Here is a 17,586-nt window from a genome sequence, read left to right as displayed (position 1 = left end):
CTTTACAAAATCTGTCCACGCATTATTGACTTTCTAAGCCATGCGATGAGCCTTTGAAGTACAAGAATCAAATATTTTGATCATGGACAACCAAGGATAACTAGATCAATACGCTTTACGACGGGCACATTTCAAGGAGACTCCTTCAGCACACTATCTTTCTGTTTAGCATTGAATCCATTGAGAAAAACACTAAAGAGAATGTCTCATGGGTTCAGAATTCATGATAATGAGGATGGTCATCAAGCGACCCATCTTCTTTACATGGAGGACCTGAAGCTGTATGCTAGTTTAGGTCAGAAACTGCAGCAAGTGATCGATGTCACAAAGCAGTTTTTTAATGATATCCACATGGTGTTCAGACTAGATACATGTAGAGCATTGCATTTAATCATAGGGGAATTAGGGACCGCAGAGTTAGAGAACGTTAGTGAGATTGACGTTGCCAACTAAATCTGATACATTTTGGAATCAACATTTTCTCCACCTCGGATTGAAAACATCGAGCCAATCGCGACCTAACAGAGCCCATTTTTGAGTATCCTCCGTGACCAAACGTTCCAAATTTTTTAACCTTTTTAAACCCAATTTTACGTCGACAAAAATCTTACCATGTACTACTAACGGTGTACCGTTGCCACGCCCAAGTTCATTGTGGTATCAAGTAACTTATTTTTAAAACCTCCTTTTTTAAACAACTCAATATAAGTTTGCCAAGGGAACAACGTATGTGCTGACCCCGAGTCAGCTTCGAACTTAACATTAAAATTATCATTAAAATTAAGACTTACAAAAAGTGCTTCATCACAACAAACAGAGTCAACGATACTCCCATTACCGCTGCTGAAACTATCGACGACGTGAACCTTTGACGAAGAAGCTGGAGACCTGCAGCACTTGGAAACATGTCCACACCAAGGTCGGACAATCATCTTCATCATTAGACTTTGTTGCTTAACGACTTCCATGTCAAGCACTAACTTGCAAGCTTCCTTAAAATCGAGACCGGCTTCACACAGAAGCCTAAGAGCCATTCCTTCTTCTGCTAAACCAGCCACTAGACGATCTCGGAGTGCCTCTTCCAAAAATTCGCCAAATTTGCAATTTGTGGATATTTGCTTGAGTACTTGAGAATGGTAGACTCAATTTCTTTTCAGCGAATCGACAAGTCTCTTCAAGGTAATCTTTGGCCTTGCAAAATGGCGGCTGCCAGACAAGCCACAGAAACCACTATACACGTTGCATTTTCCGAGACGGTACAAGGAACCAAATGACCGACGCCACGATTTCACATTTGCGGCTGTACTTTTATACCTCCGAATCTTTAGACTTGAGGCACGGATCCCATTTCCGTCACCACATTTTATGTCATGAGATTAAATAATTAGATGCAGCTTCGAAATATTTGATATCCTTTATTGTAAGAGCTGCACTACAAGAGTTGTGGTCAGAAGGACGTGTGGGTCTAGACTGGCGTCACGAAAACCGCGGCGTACAGAGGGCCCGACAATATAGATGGCGCAGTAATCTAGGGCGCGTTTTACCATTTAAATCGAAACACAACAAACAGATAAATATGTGAATGGGAGGAAGGCCATGTCGTGAAAATGATACTCGAAACTCTTCGCACAGTCTGTATGCTTTTGTGTTACTTTTAAAGTTTATGATTTCTAACCATTTTCTAAGAGCATCTATTACAAACAAATAAATATTTCCATAAAACGAACCTGCGAAATCACAATGAATGCGGCTCCATGCTTCGCCTGGCCAAGGTCATATAGTTAAAGGCGTGAATGGTGGTTTCTTTAGTTCTTTTGTTATAGATGCTTTTCTCATCTTTGACATATTTTTTGTATCTTCCGATAGAATTTTATAATCGAACGCTGCTGATTTAACGTGTTCTATTTTATAACGAAACCCGGATAAATAGTAAGCCCATCTTTGAAGCCGATTATATGCGGTTAATGCAATACATTTAATGGACCCAGTATTAATTCTTATGCTTTATTATGCGTTCTTAAAATGAATTCTTTTCCAAACAGAAATTGATAAAATCGTTTTACTACGAACCTTATCGCCATCGCCTCTTTATCGAGAATTTTTCTATTTAATTCGTTTTGTGGTATCTTTTGTGATGCGAACGCGATCGGCTTTTCCGTACCGTCTTCGTCTTGGTGCAATATAATACCTGATAACCCATAGTACGAGGCAACGCATGCTAAGATTATTTTTTCTTTCGGATCAAAATTTACTAACACTTTTGGTGAAAGCAGTTCATTTTTTACCCACTTAAATGTTTTTGAACCATTTTCGTCCCATTCAAATTTTTCTTTTTTTATTAAATCGTATAAAGGTTTCAAATTTACCAATCTATATTCTAAGAATTTCGTGTAAAAGTTCTCGAAATTTCTTGAATAAACTTACATTTTTCTTCATTCAATCGTAATCCACATTCTTATAATCTATTACAAACATTATATATTTTTTTAATGCTCTTCAGTAGTTTTACCTGTTACATAAATATTATAAAACATACGCAATCGTGTCATCTAATCCTCTCAAGCACTCGTCCATGTTATTTTCCACATCTGCAGATGCGGACGAAAGCCCTTCTGGTACCTTAGTGTACCTGTATAGCCCTACATGGGTTACAGTTGTTAAAAATTTTGAAAATTCTTCATCGACCGGAAATTGCATATAAGCGTGCGTTAAGTCCAATTCAAAAGAAGTTTTTCCGTCTTGAAGTTTAGCAGAAATATCATCGAATGTATGCAGTGGATATTTATCCATGATAATAAACGGATTTAATGTGACTTTAAAATCTCCACAAATTCGAATTTTTCCGCTTCTTTTGAATATCGGAAAGGTCGGCATAGCCCATTCGCTTACGTCGACTGGCTTTGAATGACCCAATTTCATTATTCTCTCTACTTATTTTTCTATTAATGGCCTTAATGCATGCGCTACATTTCTACATTTTAATGCAATTGGTCTAGTATTTTTCTGTAAATATAAAATTTCGTGCTGCTTTTATTATAACAGCCTGGTGAATGGCTGAATAATATTTTTAATTTTTCACTTATGTTTTCAATACTTATTATGTTTACATAATTTTTATGATTTTCATCAAACTTTGAAGGCCTTAATTTGAAAGTTGCTAACCATTGCCTTCCTATCAACAACGGTCTGGCACCTGGTAGCACAAAACATTCTAATACGCTTGTTCTATTGCGAGACTGTACAATTAATTACATAATTCACCTATCGGTTGTAAAAAATACTATTATCGTAAGTTTTTTATTTTCTTTCAGTTTTTACAAGTTTTACATTTTGTTTTAATTTATTATACGACTATTCTGAAATTACTGTCGCGTAAGTACCTGTATCAATTTCCATTTTATAACAATTCCATTTACTTTTACATTTTCTAACATCGGCTTACCTTCTAAATCCTTTTCACTCATAACCTGCTTACCTACAAAGTCCTTTTTATGTTCATTTAAGTAAAGAAAGTCACTTTTATTTCCACCAGCTTCGTCCCACAATAACTCTGCTTCGTCAGCTGTTTGGTCCTTGCCTTCTGATTCATCATCGTTCTGCATCAGTTGTAGTCATCGCTAGACTTTACATTTATTTGGTCCTTATTTTCTGCATACTTGTTTTAAATGTAACTTTATATTGCAATTATTACACATATAATCCCTAAACCGACACCCTCTACTTGTGTGATTTAGTTTACCACAACAAGAAAATGTTATGCCGCGTGAGAAGTTTGTTCTATTATCAGCAACTGTCAGCTGACGTATATTTTGCTTTGCTGCGAAGTCAGCCACTGAATCTGATGGCTCTTGTCTTACGGTATTAAAATTACATCTCTCCATTACTTCCGATGGCTTTGGGTTGAGATGTTCATTCATAACTTTAAAAGTATCTTCATAAGATTTATCCTTTATTTTTGCGGGAGACATAAGTTCTTTAATTAACTTAAAGGTTCCATTAACTTAAAGGCATCCATTTGCGTCAATAAATTTGATTTTTGTTTTTCTACTTTAATATCTTTTGCTTCAAAATACATTTCCAGTTGCTCGATGAACGTTTCACAATAATCCTTATGCTGCTAAAAATGAAATCTTCGTTCTCCCATTTCCCTGTCTTCTTCAACGTTGTGAAATATTTCCATTTCTGTAGATTCTTCGAGTTTTTTATCTCTGCTTGACTTTGTTGGTTCGAATTAATTTGGCTTACCCTTTCCGTTGACGTGACTTCTGGTGTCGCTTTAATTTTTTCTTTTTCTAATTCTTTTACTAGTACTTCCAATTGATTGAATCTAATTGTTTCTATGACGTGATTTACTACTTTACGTGAATAGTCTAAATTTGCGAGATTTAAAACATCTGCACTTTCGTACTTAAGCAAATTCCGAATTAATTGTAATATATCAGGAGTAATGGGTATTGTATTAAATAAAAATTCTTATTTAAATGTATATTTAGTTTAGTCAGAAATGAAATAGGAGATACATCGTGTACGAATTATTTGCAACTGACTCATATGCCGTGTTGGCGAGCCCGTTGAGGCGCTACGCGGAATCGGTGACGCGGCCGTTTCATCATATAGCACAAAAAGAATTCTGTAGAATAAAAAAAAGTGTGCATCATAATCCAGTAGCAGTTCAGCCGCAGACCAGTGTTAATGAATTTGGAAATAGTGGAAAAGAATTTCATGTTTTCAGATGAATTCAGAAAATTAAAAATAAATTAAGTTATGTCCTAAATATTTCAAAAGAATTCTTTAAAATCTTTCAAAGAATTCTTTAAAATCTTTCAAAGAATTCTTTAAAATCTTTTAAAGAATTCCAAAATTCAGAACATTCTAAAAATTGTAGAGGAATTCAAGTGATTTAAAGACAATTCAAACATTTATACAGAATTCTGCAGTATTACAGAAAAAAGGTTTGCATCCTAATTCAGTAGCAGTTCACCCATCGACCAAAGTTCATGAATTTAGAATTAGTTTAGGATAATTATATTTTTTCTCAAGAATTCAGAGATTTACAATAATTTAACTTGAATTTTAAAGATTTTAAGAAAAACAAAAGTTTTTCTTTTAAATTCAAAAACTTTTAATATAATTCAAAGATTTGTATTGAATTCTGCAGAATTAAGAGAAAAGAATGCATTTTAATTCAGTAGTAGTTCACCGTCGACCAAAGTTGGTTTATATGGAAATAGTTGAAACGATTTTATGTTTTCAGAAGAGTTAAGAAAATTAAAAATAAATCAAATTATATCCTGAATTATTCAAGAGAATTAAAAGATCAAAGTCACGATTCACCGGAAGATTTCAAATTCCCGTTTTTTTTTTTGTCAAGTTTGATAATTTTCCCGCTAAAATAAAAGTAACATATTTATACTTGTCGCAAAATTCAAAGATTTACATTCTAAACTAAAAAAATCAATTTTTAACACACAGTGAAACCTCGATCATTCGAACTGCTCCGGGACCGAAAAAAAACTTCGAATTATCGAACATCAGAGTATAAACGCACATAATTCGTTAATACGTTTATTATACGTCCAATAGAAGGTATAATGAATTTCCCTTGAAGTACAATCGATCCGGGCAGTGTGAAGATCTTTTTCCAGTTAATATTATTACGCCAAAAAAATCGTAATCAAACGTGACAATTTTAACAGGCGAATTTTAGAAATTTAGAAATTCTAGAGGTTATCATCACGGCGGGGCACACAATTTTCTTCGAATTATCGAAAAATTCAAATTATCGAGAAATATTAACAAGGGAAACATCAGGTTTCAGCCGGGGCCAAAAAGAAAGCTCGAATGATCGAAAATTCGAATTATAGAGCTTCGAATAATCGAGGTTTCACTGTAATATCGAATAGATACCTTGTTAATTTAAAAAATCGCATTGAGATAAAAATAATAAAATGGTGCATCCTCAACTGGAATAGCTTAATTTTAAACAATAAAATGAGTTTTTGACTAAAAGACTGAATCTTCAACTTAAACCGTTGAACTTTCAACAGGAAAAAATCTTTTTTACAATAAATAGATAAATTTTCAACCAAATTTTTAATAATTAAGTTTCAAGCTAAAAAAGATAATTCTTCAACTAAAAATTAAATATTTAAATTTTCAATCAAAAAATAAATGTTCAACCAAAAAAACGGAATTTTAAACTAATATTATGGACCATTTTTCAAGAACTAGCTCATTTTTTAACTAAAGAAATAAATTTTTAATTAAAATGATAAATCTTCATTAAAATAATTAATTTTCAACAAGAGTTTTTTTCAACCAAGTAAATTTATTTCTAACCTAAACGATAAATTTTCAATTACGGCCATGTGAAGAGTGGGTCTCGTGACCAGATTCCTACCTTACCCTCACTTTTTTATTTCCCAACTTATTTTCACACGAAGCGATACATCGAGTTGGAAAATAAAAAAAGTGGCGGTAAGGTAGGAATTTAAAAAAAATGATTTTTTTCGAAAAAAGTAGTTTTTTAAAAATAAATTACGTGAATTTTCAACGAAATAAATGAATTTTTAAATAGAAAAGACAAATTTACATCCAAATCTTGAACTACAGAAAGTCAATTTTTAACTCAAAGTGACACGGTTAAATTGTCAGTTGAAAAAACAAATTTTCAACAACATTGATAAATTGACAAAAATCAAGAAACTTCAACTGGAATAGATGAATTTTATGCCTACCAAAAAGATGAATTTTCAACCAATATAATTAATTTTATTTAACAAAAAGTAATTATCCACAAATTGCATGCATTTTTGAAAAAACAGTTTCATTTTTAAATAAACAATTTAGCTTTTAACCAAATTCTTGAATTTCCATTAAAAAAGATCAAATTTCAACTAAAAATAGAACAGTTAAATTTCCCGTTAAAAATTTAATTATTAACAAACAAATTAAAAATCGGATTTTCAGAAAAATAGTTAAATTTTGATTTAAAAATCTCTCTTCATCCTAAGGAAAAACAAGTCTTAAAATAAATAGCTCATTTTTCAAACAAAGAAATGAATTTTTAATGAAACTAATGAATCTTCAATAAAAAAATTAATTTTCAACAAACCAGTTTATTTTTAAATCAAGTAAATTGATAATGAAGATGGTCGGTTTTCCGTTTTTTTGGTCCTTTATTGAAAGTGTTGTAAAGAACCTACATTTCGCTCACTATGCGTAGGGTCTCATGAGGTTGATGGAATGTCCAAATTCAAGATATTTACAATTAAAATACTAATCATTATTTAGGTTAAAAATTAAAACACACTACATTTTAAAATGATAAATAGTCTTACCATAGATAAAAACAACTTTTGCTGCGCATGTGTCAATGTTTTTAGTATATTTGAAATTGGCATAGCCCTTACTACATAAAAGTAACCTTTTGGACCTTTCCTTTCTTCTTCACTTTCACCCATGGCATGGTAGTTCTTTATTTCAAAACTTATTTTGGTGGGCCAACACATGATATACATACCATTGCCATGGGTGTAGTGAGAGACTTGACCAGTTTGCTACTTAGTAAGGCTGTGTACATGGACTGTGTATATACCAGGTTTTCACTAAACGAATATGGCTAGGTTATATAATATGTTCAGTCGTTGACCAGGGTGTAATAATATTCTTGTAGATGGAAGTAAAAATTTCATTTAATTACTGGACAGTTTATTGAAATGATGTCTAAGAGATTCTCAGTACATATATGGTAGACGTTTCGACTGTACGTCGACAGTCCTCATTGGTATAAAATACTTCTTTCTACGAAATTTTGCACCTGTGTGATCATAATACGTACTTTGTAAACGTAAAGAATTAAAAAAGGACAGGCATGGTGACAGTTCTTAAAAAATTATGTGCGAAATAGTGAAAAAAGAAAATTACAAATTGGAGTAGTAATACAAGTAAATGAGTGTCGTGATAATTAAAATAGTGGTTCGTTTCCCAATGGAGTGAAGATGGAGCAGGATCTTTTTTTCAAGAAATAATTTTAGTTTAATTATGTAAATTCTATTATTATTACCCGTATGTTAAATTTAATTTTTTAGTTACTGAAATGACTGTCTGCTGGACGGACTTAAATAAAGATTGAGATTATTGTGGACATTGAAAAACACACACTTATCACATGTCTTCCAGCAGACGGAATCATTGCGGCAAGGAATTTAAGCGGCGTATAGACTGTAGGTTGATTCACATTGACTTGGTGGTTAATTATTATCTACTGCGCATGACACATCATTATGGAGCGCAAACGGTACATTGCTGTAGAAGAGAAAAAAGAGAGAGAGAGAGAAGCAAGATAAAAGGATATTTATTTTATATTATAATGAGAAATTGTAAAATTATAGTTTAAGAGAAAATTGTATATCATTGAGTTGCATGAATAAGGCTATTGTAGGTTATGCTTATATTATCTATGTCTGTTCTAAAACTAACATTGCTGGTATTTTTAACAATATAAAACATTCCCATAAACATACGTTTGAAGTAGTATGCTTCTTTAGCTAAAATAATAAAGTTTTCAAAATCAAATGAGTGTTTGTTTAAAGTTGCATGTTTTGAAAGAGCAGTGTTAAGTCTTTTTTTATTGCAATCTCTCATGTATTCCTTTAATCTTACATCGATGTACCGTTTGGTTTCGCCAATATAACATTGCTCACAATCTAAGCATGTTAAATTATATATTACGTTAGTAATTTTATTTTTCGGAATTGGATCTTTTTGAGTTCTGAACTAACTGAAGGGGTCTTTAACAGGTTTGAAAATGATTTTTATGTCATGTTTTTTATATAATTTTTGGAGAATTCTGGACATTTGTGGATAATAAGGTAAAACAACAGAACGATCTAAGTTCAAATCACTGTTTAAGTTGTAGATACTATTCTGGCTGGACATAAGAGTTTTACTAACTCTTTGTTCTATTAACTTTTTAACAAGTTTTTCAGGGAAACCATTAGTTTTAAGTGTGTGAGAAACAATTTCTAAATTTGTATGGTGGAAAGAGACGTGGGAAAGTTTAATAGCTCTGTCGACTAAATTGTTGATAATACTAGTTTTATACGGAGGATATGTCATAGAATGAAAATTTGTGTATCTGCAAGACCAAGTAGGTTTACCGAACCAGTTAGTGTAAATTTTACCATTAATAATTGAGATTTGTACATCTAGGAAGGAAATACTTTTCTCATGCTCATATTCAATAGTGAATTGTAATCTTTAATGATAGTCATTAAACAAGTCTTTAAATGTTTCAATTTGATTGTGGGGTAGACAAGAAAGAATGTCGTCGACATATCTACAGAAAAAAAGTGGAGAAAAATTCTTGTTTTGAGAGAGAATATCTTGTTCTGAGGATTCAATTACTAAATCAGATACTGCGGCAGAGATGGGAGAACCCATAGGTACGCCATATGTCTGTTTACAGAATTTTCCTTGAAAAATGCAATAAGCATTCTTCAAACAGAATGTTAACAATTGTATAAAAAATTCGTAAGGTAATTTAGTATGATGTTTAATTAAGTTCCATTTGTTTTATATGGCATCAAGAACGAGATCGTGTGGCATGTTAGTGAAAAATGATTTTACGTCAAGGCTGAAAAATTCATATCCATTAGGAACTGTAAATTTATTAACCTTTTCCACAAAGTTCCAGCTATCTTTAACATGTCGAGAAGTATTCAAGTATTAAAGTATTAAGTATCAAAGCGGTTTCAGGTAATGCATCTCGACATGTTAAAGATAGCTAGAACTTTGTGGAAAAGGTTAATAAATTTATATACGGGTAATTTTCTTTTTTCACTATTTCATACATAATGTTTTAAGAACTTTCACCATGTCTGTCCTTTTTCAAGTCTTTAAGTTTACAGAGTACGTATTATTATCACACAGGTGCAAAATTTCGTAGAAAGAAGTATTTTATACTGATGAGGACTGTCGACGTATAGTCGAAACGTCTACCATATATGTACTGAGAATCTCTCAGTCTCAGGATCAGAGGCCCAGAGAATTAGGTGGGGTCGTAACCGACACCACCTTTTTCATTGCATAAAAACAATCCTATTAATGTCACAAAATCGTTTATTATCAAAATACAGCAGAATAAAACTCTTTTTAATAATTTTTTCCTTAATACTTCTAATTCAGACTTCTTAAATGTTACTTGAAAGCCGTTATTTTTAAAATCCGATTCTTGCATTCTTGGATAAAGCAAATTTGCATAATTTTGTAGAGCGACACATGGTACTCCTAGGGTCGTTAATGTGTCCTTTCCTTCTTGCACCAATAGGTCTGTCTGTTTGGCCGATATAGGAACTGTTGCATCCGTTACATCCAATTCAATAAATAGAATGCATTCCTTTTTCTTATATAGCGGGTCCTTTAATTTACGAAAGCAACCGAAAAAATCTTTTTGAGAGCGAAAGACGCACACTGCACTGCCATTATTTAATACATTTTTTAGTTTATTTTCAATTTATTCTACATATAGAAGTACAACATTTTATTAAAATCGATAATCTGTGTGTCTTTTTTGTAACTTGTTTATATTTTAATTTTCAATTCGTAAATTGACAAATTTGTTAATAAGATTCTATGGAAATAATGGAGTTTCTCCGAAGTCCTATGGGCTCCCTAAAATACACAAGATAGTAATTTCTGTCAGGCCGGTCACTTCTTTTATAAATTCTCCACTCTATAATTTATCCAAGTACTTGAGTAAATCTATACCAAAGATTTTGAGAAAATCAAACAAGTATATAAAAAACAGTCTTAATTTTGTACAAATAATCAGACAGTTAAGTAGCATAACAGAAAACTACAGCTTTTTCTTTATATGTCACTTCACTTTTCACTAACATTCCGCACAATTTGATAATTGCCACTGTTAAACTAAAATGGAATTTGATTAAAGAGCACACAAATTTGCCAAAAGATGATTTTATATAGCTACTGGACTTTTGTTTAAAACATACGCACTGTCATTTTAAGGGCTGTCATTACAAGCAAACTTAAGGTGTACCAATAGGATCTCCGATCTCAGCTGCTGTTTCTGATTTAGTGATGGAGAATATCGAACTTGCTATTCTTATCAATCTCCCCTATCATACAACATTCTTTTATCGTTACGTAGACGACATTCTAGTTTGTGATCCTGAAGATAAAATAGAAGATCTACAACAAAGATTCAATAAAGACAATCTTAGATTGGATTTTACGATAGAAAGTGAGATTGGTGATAGTATCAACTTGCTCGACATCACAATCAGAAGAATCGAAGGGAGATCAGACTGATTGGCACAGAAAAGAAACTTGGTCCGGAAGGTATACGAATTTTAATTCATATGTGTGACTTAAATATAAAATTAGCGTCATTAACAGTCTGGTAGATAGAGCCACTTTACTTTCCGAAGAAAAACACGTTAGGCAGAATCTCAATTTAATCGAAAGAATTTTAATGGATAATGAATTTCCAAAGAATCTTATAAACAAATTTGTCAATTTACGAATTAAAATATTAAAATATATACCAAGTCACAATAGCCATACACAGAATATCAAATTTAATCAAATTGTTATACTTCCATATGTAGAACAAATTGAAAATAAACTAAAAAATGTATTGAATAATGAAGGTCTAGTGAGCGCCTTCCGATCTCAAAAAGATTGTTTCCATAATTTAAATAAACCGCTATGTAAAGAACAAAGAACGCATTCTATTTATTGCATAAGGTCCGTCCACTCAGCGCCGCCACCAAGGCGAATTATAAAATGGAATACGCCATATTATTTTGCTAATTTTATGCTAAAAATTTTTTTTTGCTATTCAAACTTCGGAGAAAATGGTGGCGACACTAGCAGGACGTCCATTCAGGGCCGCCACCTACGAAAACTCACTAAAAAGGATTATAATGCGATAAACGATAAGTGGAGATTTTTTGCCTTTTTTTTGCTCTTTGATAATGTATAATACGTTCCCCAAAAACTATCCCAAAGTTATACGTACCCTCCCCGCGTCATCAAAAACGTTTTAAAAGTTGGAAAACCACCCTGAAGAATATAAAAATGATTTAGATCTCCAAATTAATTAAATGACGCTTAAGAATTTCCCTCTCATTATAATATTTCCAAAACTACCCTTCCACGTGAACGTATACAACAGAACATGTTCCGCTGGAAGATGTAATAAATTTGGAGTTCTAAATCATTTTTACATTGTTCAAGGTGGTTTCCCAACATTTAAAACGTTTTTGATGACGAAGGGAAGGTATGTATGACTTAGGGGTAGTTTTTGTGTGACGTATTTTATATTATTGAAGAGCAAAAAAAGAGCAACAAAATATCGATCAACAGTGTTTTCTAAGTTGTATTATTTTTTATGATTTTTCATGTTATTAATTTTGAGTCCTAAATCATTTTTCATTGTTCAAAGTGGGGTTTCAACTTGTAAAACATTTTTGAACACGAGGGGTGAGTATGTATGACTTAGGGATAGTTTTTGGGGAACGTATTATATATTATCAGACAGCAAAAAAAGAGCAAAAAAATATCAACTAACAGTGTTTTCTAAGTTTGATTATTTTTAATGATTTTTTCATACATATAAATGTTCTGCTGCATAAATTCACGTGGAAGGGTAGTTTTAGGGAAATTATAAAGAGGGCGAAATTTTCAAGTGTAATGTGATTAATTTGAAGCTCTAAATCATGTTTACATTGTTGGAGGTAGTTTTCCCATTTTGAAAACGGTTTTGATCACAGGGGGTAGTTGTGAAAGGCTTAGGGGTAGTTTTTTGGGAAACGTAATATATGTCATCATAAAGCAAAAAAAACTCCACTTTTCGTTTATCTCATTATAATCCTTTTTTGTAAGTTTTCGTAGGTGGCGGCGCTGAGTGGACGTCCTGCTAGCGCCGCCACCCTTTTCTCCGAAGTTTAAAGAGCAAAAAAAATTTTTTTAGCATAAAATTATCAAAAAAAAAAAAAACAAAAAACAATATGGCGCATTCGATTTTATAATTTGCCTTGGTGGCGGCGCTGAGTGGACGGACCTTATTGCATAGGATGTAAAGGATACAAGAAATTCTATGTCGATCAATCAGAAAGACCTACTGGTGCAAGAAAGAAAGGACACATTAACGACAACCAAAATAAAATTTTAAATAAAGAACTACCATCCCATGGGTGAAAGTGAAGCAGAAAGGAAAGATCCAAAAGGTTACTTTTATGCAGTGAGGGGTATGATAATTTGAAATTGATTAAAAACATCGACACATGCGTAGCAGAAGCTGTTTTGATCTATGGTGAGACTATCTATAATTTTTAAATTTAGTTTGTTTTAATATTTGTTTTTTAACCGAAATAATTATTATCATTTTAATTGTCAATAGCTTAAATTTGGAAATTTCATAAACCTGATAAGGCTCTACGTATAGTGAGCGAAACGTAGTTTTTTTACAACACGTTTAATAAAGGACCAAAAAACCTACCATCTTCATTATTAACAGAATCTTGGTCGAAAACTATTACATTTATTTAAATAAGTAAATTTATTTACATTCTAAAAGATGAGTTTTTAACTAAAATGTTCACAGGTAGGTAATTCAGTGTAAGATTAGTCATTCAGTTTACGAAGCATCGTCAGTCAAATCTGTCGTCTTAGTAAAGTTTTAAAGTGGAATTACTGAAAATTTGTCGGGATTTCAACAAAGAGCTAAAAGTAATCGGCCTAATAAACTTCCTTGTTTATTGGGGTCATCTACAAAAAACTCGGTTTTGCGATGAATGTGGCGGAAATTCTAATTTAAAAAAAAATGGAAAGTATAAAGGCCTCATATACGGATTTAGCAAACTGGATTGCAGAAAAAAGAAGGCTGCAAGAGAAGGAAATTTCTTCCTAGTGTCTCTCTTTCTCTTCCTAATGTAACGTAGGTTTCGCAGTGCAAACCTCGCATCTTGTTGAAGAAGGCTGTACCGGCAATGCACGACTCGGCCGAAACAAGAGGCCCCCCGACGGCAAGGTTAAAGGGCTGGGTGCGAACCCTGAGGTAGCTTTTACCCCTATGTTTCTTTTACTTTTTTCTCTTTCTTTCTTTTCCGTTCTTTACAGTATTTTTCTGAGCCTTTTCTTTTCCTTATACCCACTTTCCCCACCTCCGCCCTTCCGGTTTGATCTTTCTGCTTTTTGTATCCTACCTTCCAACTCCTCTGCGTTCTTACTAGTCTCTTTCTGCTTTTGTGGTCTTTGTTTTGATGCCTGCATCCTTTTCTCTCACTTTTCCTAGACATCTTGCTATTAACTTATTTCTTCCATAAGTTCGGCTATTTCTCACCTAATTTCCTTATTTCACTATATCTATATTATCCTATATCTTTCTCATTTTCACTGTTTCTCCTCTCCCTTCTTTTCATTTTGATGATTGCCTCAATTGATCTCTTTTTCTTCGTTCTCCCCTGTTGGTGTGCTGAAAACTTCCAGATCTGAATCCCTGTTTTGCCTACTGGTACTAGCTCCGCTAGCCATGAGTCCAATTCAAATGATCCCCCGCCTTCTATAGTTCTATTCCTCTATCTATCGTCGCGCCTACCTGCCTTGCCTTTCTTTCTCTCTACCACCACCCTGCTACGACCAACCCGGCATCCCCACCCTGTAACTAACCGCAAACAACCAAACGTCAACTTCCAGACAAAACTGTCTTAATCCTTTAAAATATTTTCACACGAATATTTAGAAATAAATCAATTTGACAATCTTTTACAAAACACTGCATATAATTTTCCCGCTTTGTGTAACTTAACTCTCATATATTGCAAGAATTAAACAAATAAATGTATTAAATATGATAAGCAACTTGAGTTATTTATTATCAGATTTTGAACTACCTTTTTAAACCTAGAGATGAGCACTAAACATGAGATATTTGCTTAATAGTTTGAAAATTATTCAGATGCGTCTTTCATGTTTAAATTGTTATTCATATGAGAATTGTTCCTACCTCACTAAAAGTTGGAATTTGCAACAATCCTACATCATCTGGAAATAAAAATGCGTGGCAAGTTGCACAAACAGGTTCTTCGAAGCATGGGCCATAGTATCCATTACATATGTAGCAGGAAATCGTCTGTAATAAAAGAAAAGAAAAATTTAGAACACCGTGGCACAAAAAACGGATAAATTTTTAAATATCAGGTACGTTACATAAAACATGTTGCGTTTGTGACGTGACGATTTTGTTTCCCAATGTAAAACCGAACATTCACTTTGATCCGATCTTTAACGTGGGCACACGTTATTTTCACTCTAATTTTTGTTTGCTGCTCAGTTTAGACTTTTTTACAATTAGGTTAAGTCCTTTTGTGCCCGTCGGTCGACCGAACGCGTCCTCGGGTTGCGGATAGAGGGTCCCTGTACCAAGGGTTTCTGCTGAATATGGTAACAAAAATAAATAGGCAGTCGCGGACAATTGTCCAGTGGTGGTCCCGAAGGAATTAACCCCCAAGCGGAGGTGTGAAAACCGTGCCGAAAGCTGAATGGCACCTCGGCGAGGTGTTTAGAACGGTGACTCTAGGATACCGGGCGACCTCTCAGAGTACGCAGCCTTATCCTTGCATGCGGGGCTCTACAAGGATGGACGAACCCCTTTCCCTAGCTTCTCGTGGGAACAACAATGACAACACCAAACATAGTTGTAGTAAGTGCGGTTCAAAAAAACAGAACGCGCAGTGCTCCCGACAATGGGTCGGCCAACAATGCCGACCAATCTAGAGCTGGGGGAGCCAATGAAAATGGATTCAATGCGATGGATCGGCGGGATCTCGCGACCTTTGGGTGGACGGAGCGACTAAATGACGACTTGCTAGAGTGCTACGATGCGAGTGTGGCCCCTGAGCGGGGTTACATGGCACGGCTGCATGCTCTGTGGTGCGAGAAACACCCGGAGCTATCGCACTTTTCGCAGCAACGTCTGCGAAACCATGCTGAGCTACTCCATAAAAGGGGCTATGTAAGCGGAACGCCTACTTTACCACAGCTAGAACAAGCCGGCAACAGAGAAAGAGAGGCTACACTAAGACCAACCGCGGGCAGGCATGAAGAGCGATGCTTTACGACCCGGAGAAACATCAACACCAAGGTTTCTCTCGAGCCTACAGATCTGGCTGAAATGGATGACGAGCTTCGTGGAAATTTTTCCAGAGAATCCGACCTCTGGGCTATCAATTATTGTGTGTATAATGCAGCGAGAGCTTTGGCCGATGTGAATCGTAAAACAAAACCAACGGCTGATCATAAGATCAGAAGACGGATGCCTCAACTTGCCATAAAGATAAGCTGGGCAAGACATTACGCGTCTCGCATTCAGTGTGTGATTGACTACATCACATCTGGCAGGAATTTTACCGCCAACGTTCGAAAGTTCGCGCGCGAACTCCGGACCCGTTATCACACACTTAACAAGTCAAAGCTGCTGACCATCAGGCAGCATATTGTTGAGAGAATACGGATACTATCTGACGCTAAGAGAAGTCTAGAGCGGAGGGAGAGGTGGGTCAGAGAAAATCAACAGTTTCTCTCTGACCCATCTCGACTCTTTTAAGACCCTCCCTTTACTGTCGAACACCCACCCAAACCAGAGGAGGTCGAAGTATTTTGGAGAGAAGTCTACGAAGTTCAGCATGGACTGGACGAAGACTCAGCAAATATAAATAGCTTCAAGGAGTTATGTGTTGCCCTCATAAAACCTGATAAAGAATGCCCACCCATCACTACCGAGGAGGTGAAAGAAGTATTAAGAGGGATGAAGAACTATTCCGCCCCGGGACCAGATTGTATCAAAACCTTCTGGTGGAAGAAGTTTTCTTCAACCCATCAGTATTTGGCCCGTATTTTCACCTCATATTTGAAGTTGGAAGAGCCGATTCCAGAGTCGTCGGTGGAAGGGCGCACAATACTTCTGCCGAAAATAGGCAACTTAGCTGACCCGAAGAATTACAGGCCAATAACTTGTCTGAACACGCTTTATAAGATATTCACAGCTATCCTAAATGATAGGGTTGTTCGGGCAATTGAACCTGTGTTGCAAGAAATGTATGAACAACGAGGCTCAAAGAAAGGCGTAGCCGGATGTCGGGAGAACCTGCTCATCGATATATGTGTCTGTAAAGATGCAGCATTCTACCAGCGTGACCTATCGATGGCCTGGATTGATTATCGGAAGGCTTTCGATTCGACATCCCATAGACTTATCATCTGTCTTTTGGAAATCTTAAAGGTTCATCCGCAAATAGTTGGGTGCATAGAGAGATTGATGCCGCTTTGGAAAACCAGATTTACTATCTCATCTGGAAAAAATCGTGTGACAAATAACAAGGTCACCTTGATATCGGGACAAGAAAGGTTATACATATGAACAAAAGCATGCATCTTAAGTCTACCGTTCCGCGACTTTACATTTCACGCCGTCAAGGGGGTCGCGGAATATTGAGTCTTGAATGTCTTCACAACAGGATTATTCTGGGTACAGCACATAGAGTTGCAAATGGAAGAGAC

The 17,586-nt window shown here is 34.7% G+C and overlaps 1 protein-coding gene across 2 annotated transcripts in view; it reads right to left on the bottom strand.

Moving 5' to 3' along the window:
• Positions 1-17,586, bottom strand: part of LOC117179973 — a 90,304-nt gene that overhangs the window by 32,864 nt on the left and 39,854 nt on the right. For both annotated transcript variants that reach the window (XM_033372237.1, XM_033372238.1), the window contains exon 2: positions 15,035-15,160. In XM_033372237.1, the coding sequence (XP_033228128.1) occupies positions 15,035-15,160 (126 nt within the window). The remainder of the gene's footprint in view (positions 1-15,034; positions 15,161-17,586) is intronic.

The sequence above is a fragment of the Belonocnema kinseyi genome, chromosome 9 (assembly GCF_010883055.1).
Source record: "Belonocnema kinseyi isolate 2016_QV_RU_SX_M_011 chromosome 9, B_treatae_v1, whole genome shotgun sequence".
Taxonomy (NCBI): Eukaryota; Metazoa; Arthropoda; class Insecta; order Hymenoptera; family Cynipidae; genus Belonocnema; species Belonocnema kinseyi.
This window is presented reverse-complemented; position numbering and strand designations above follow the sequence as displayed.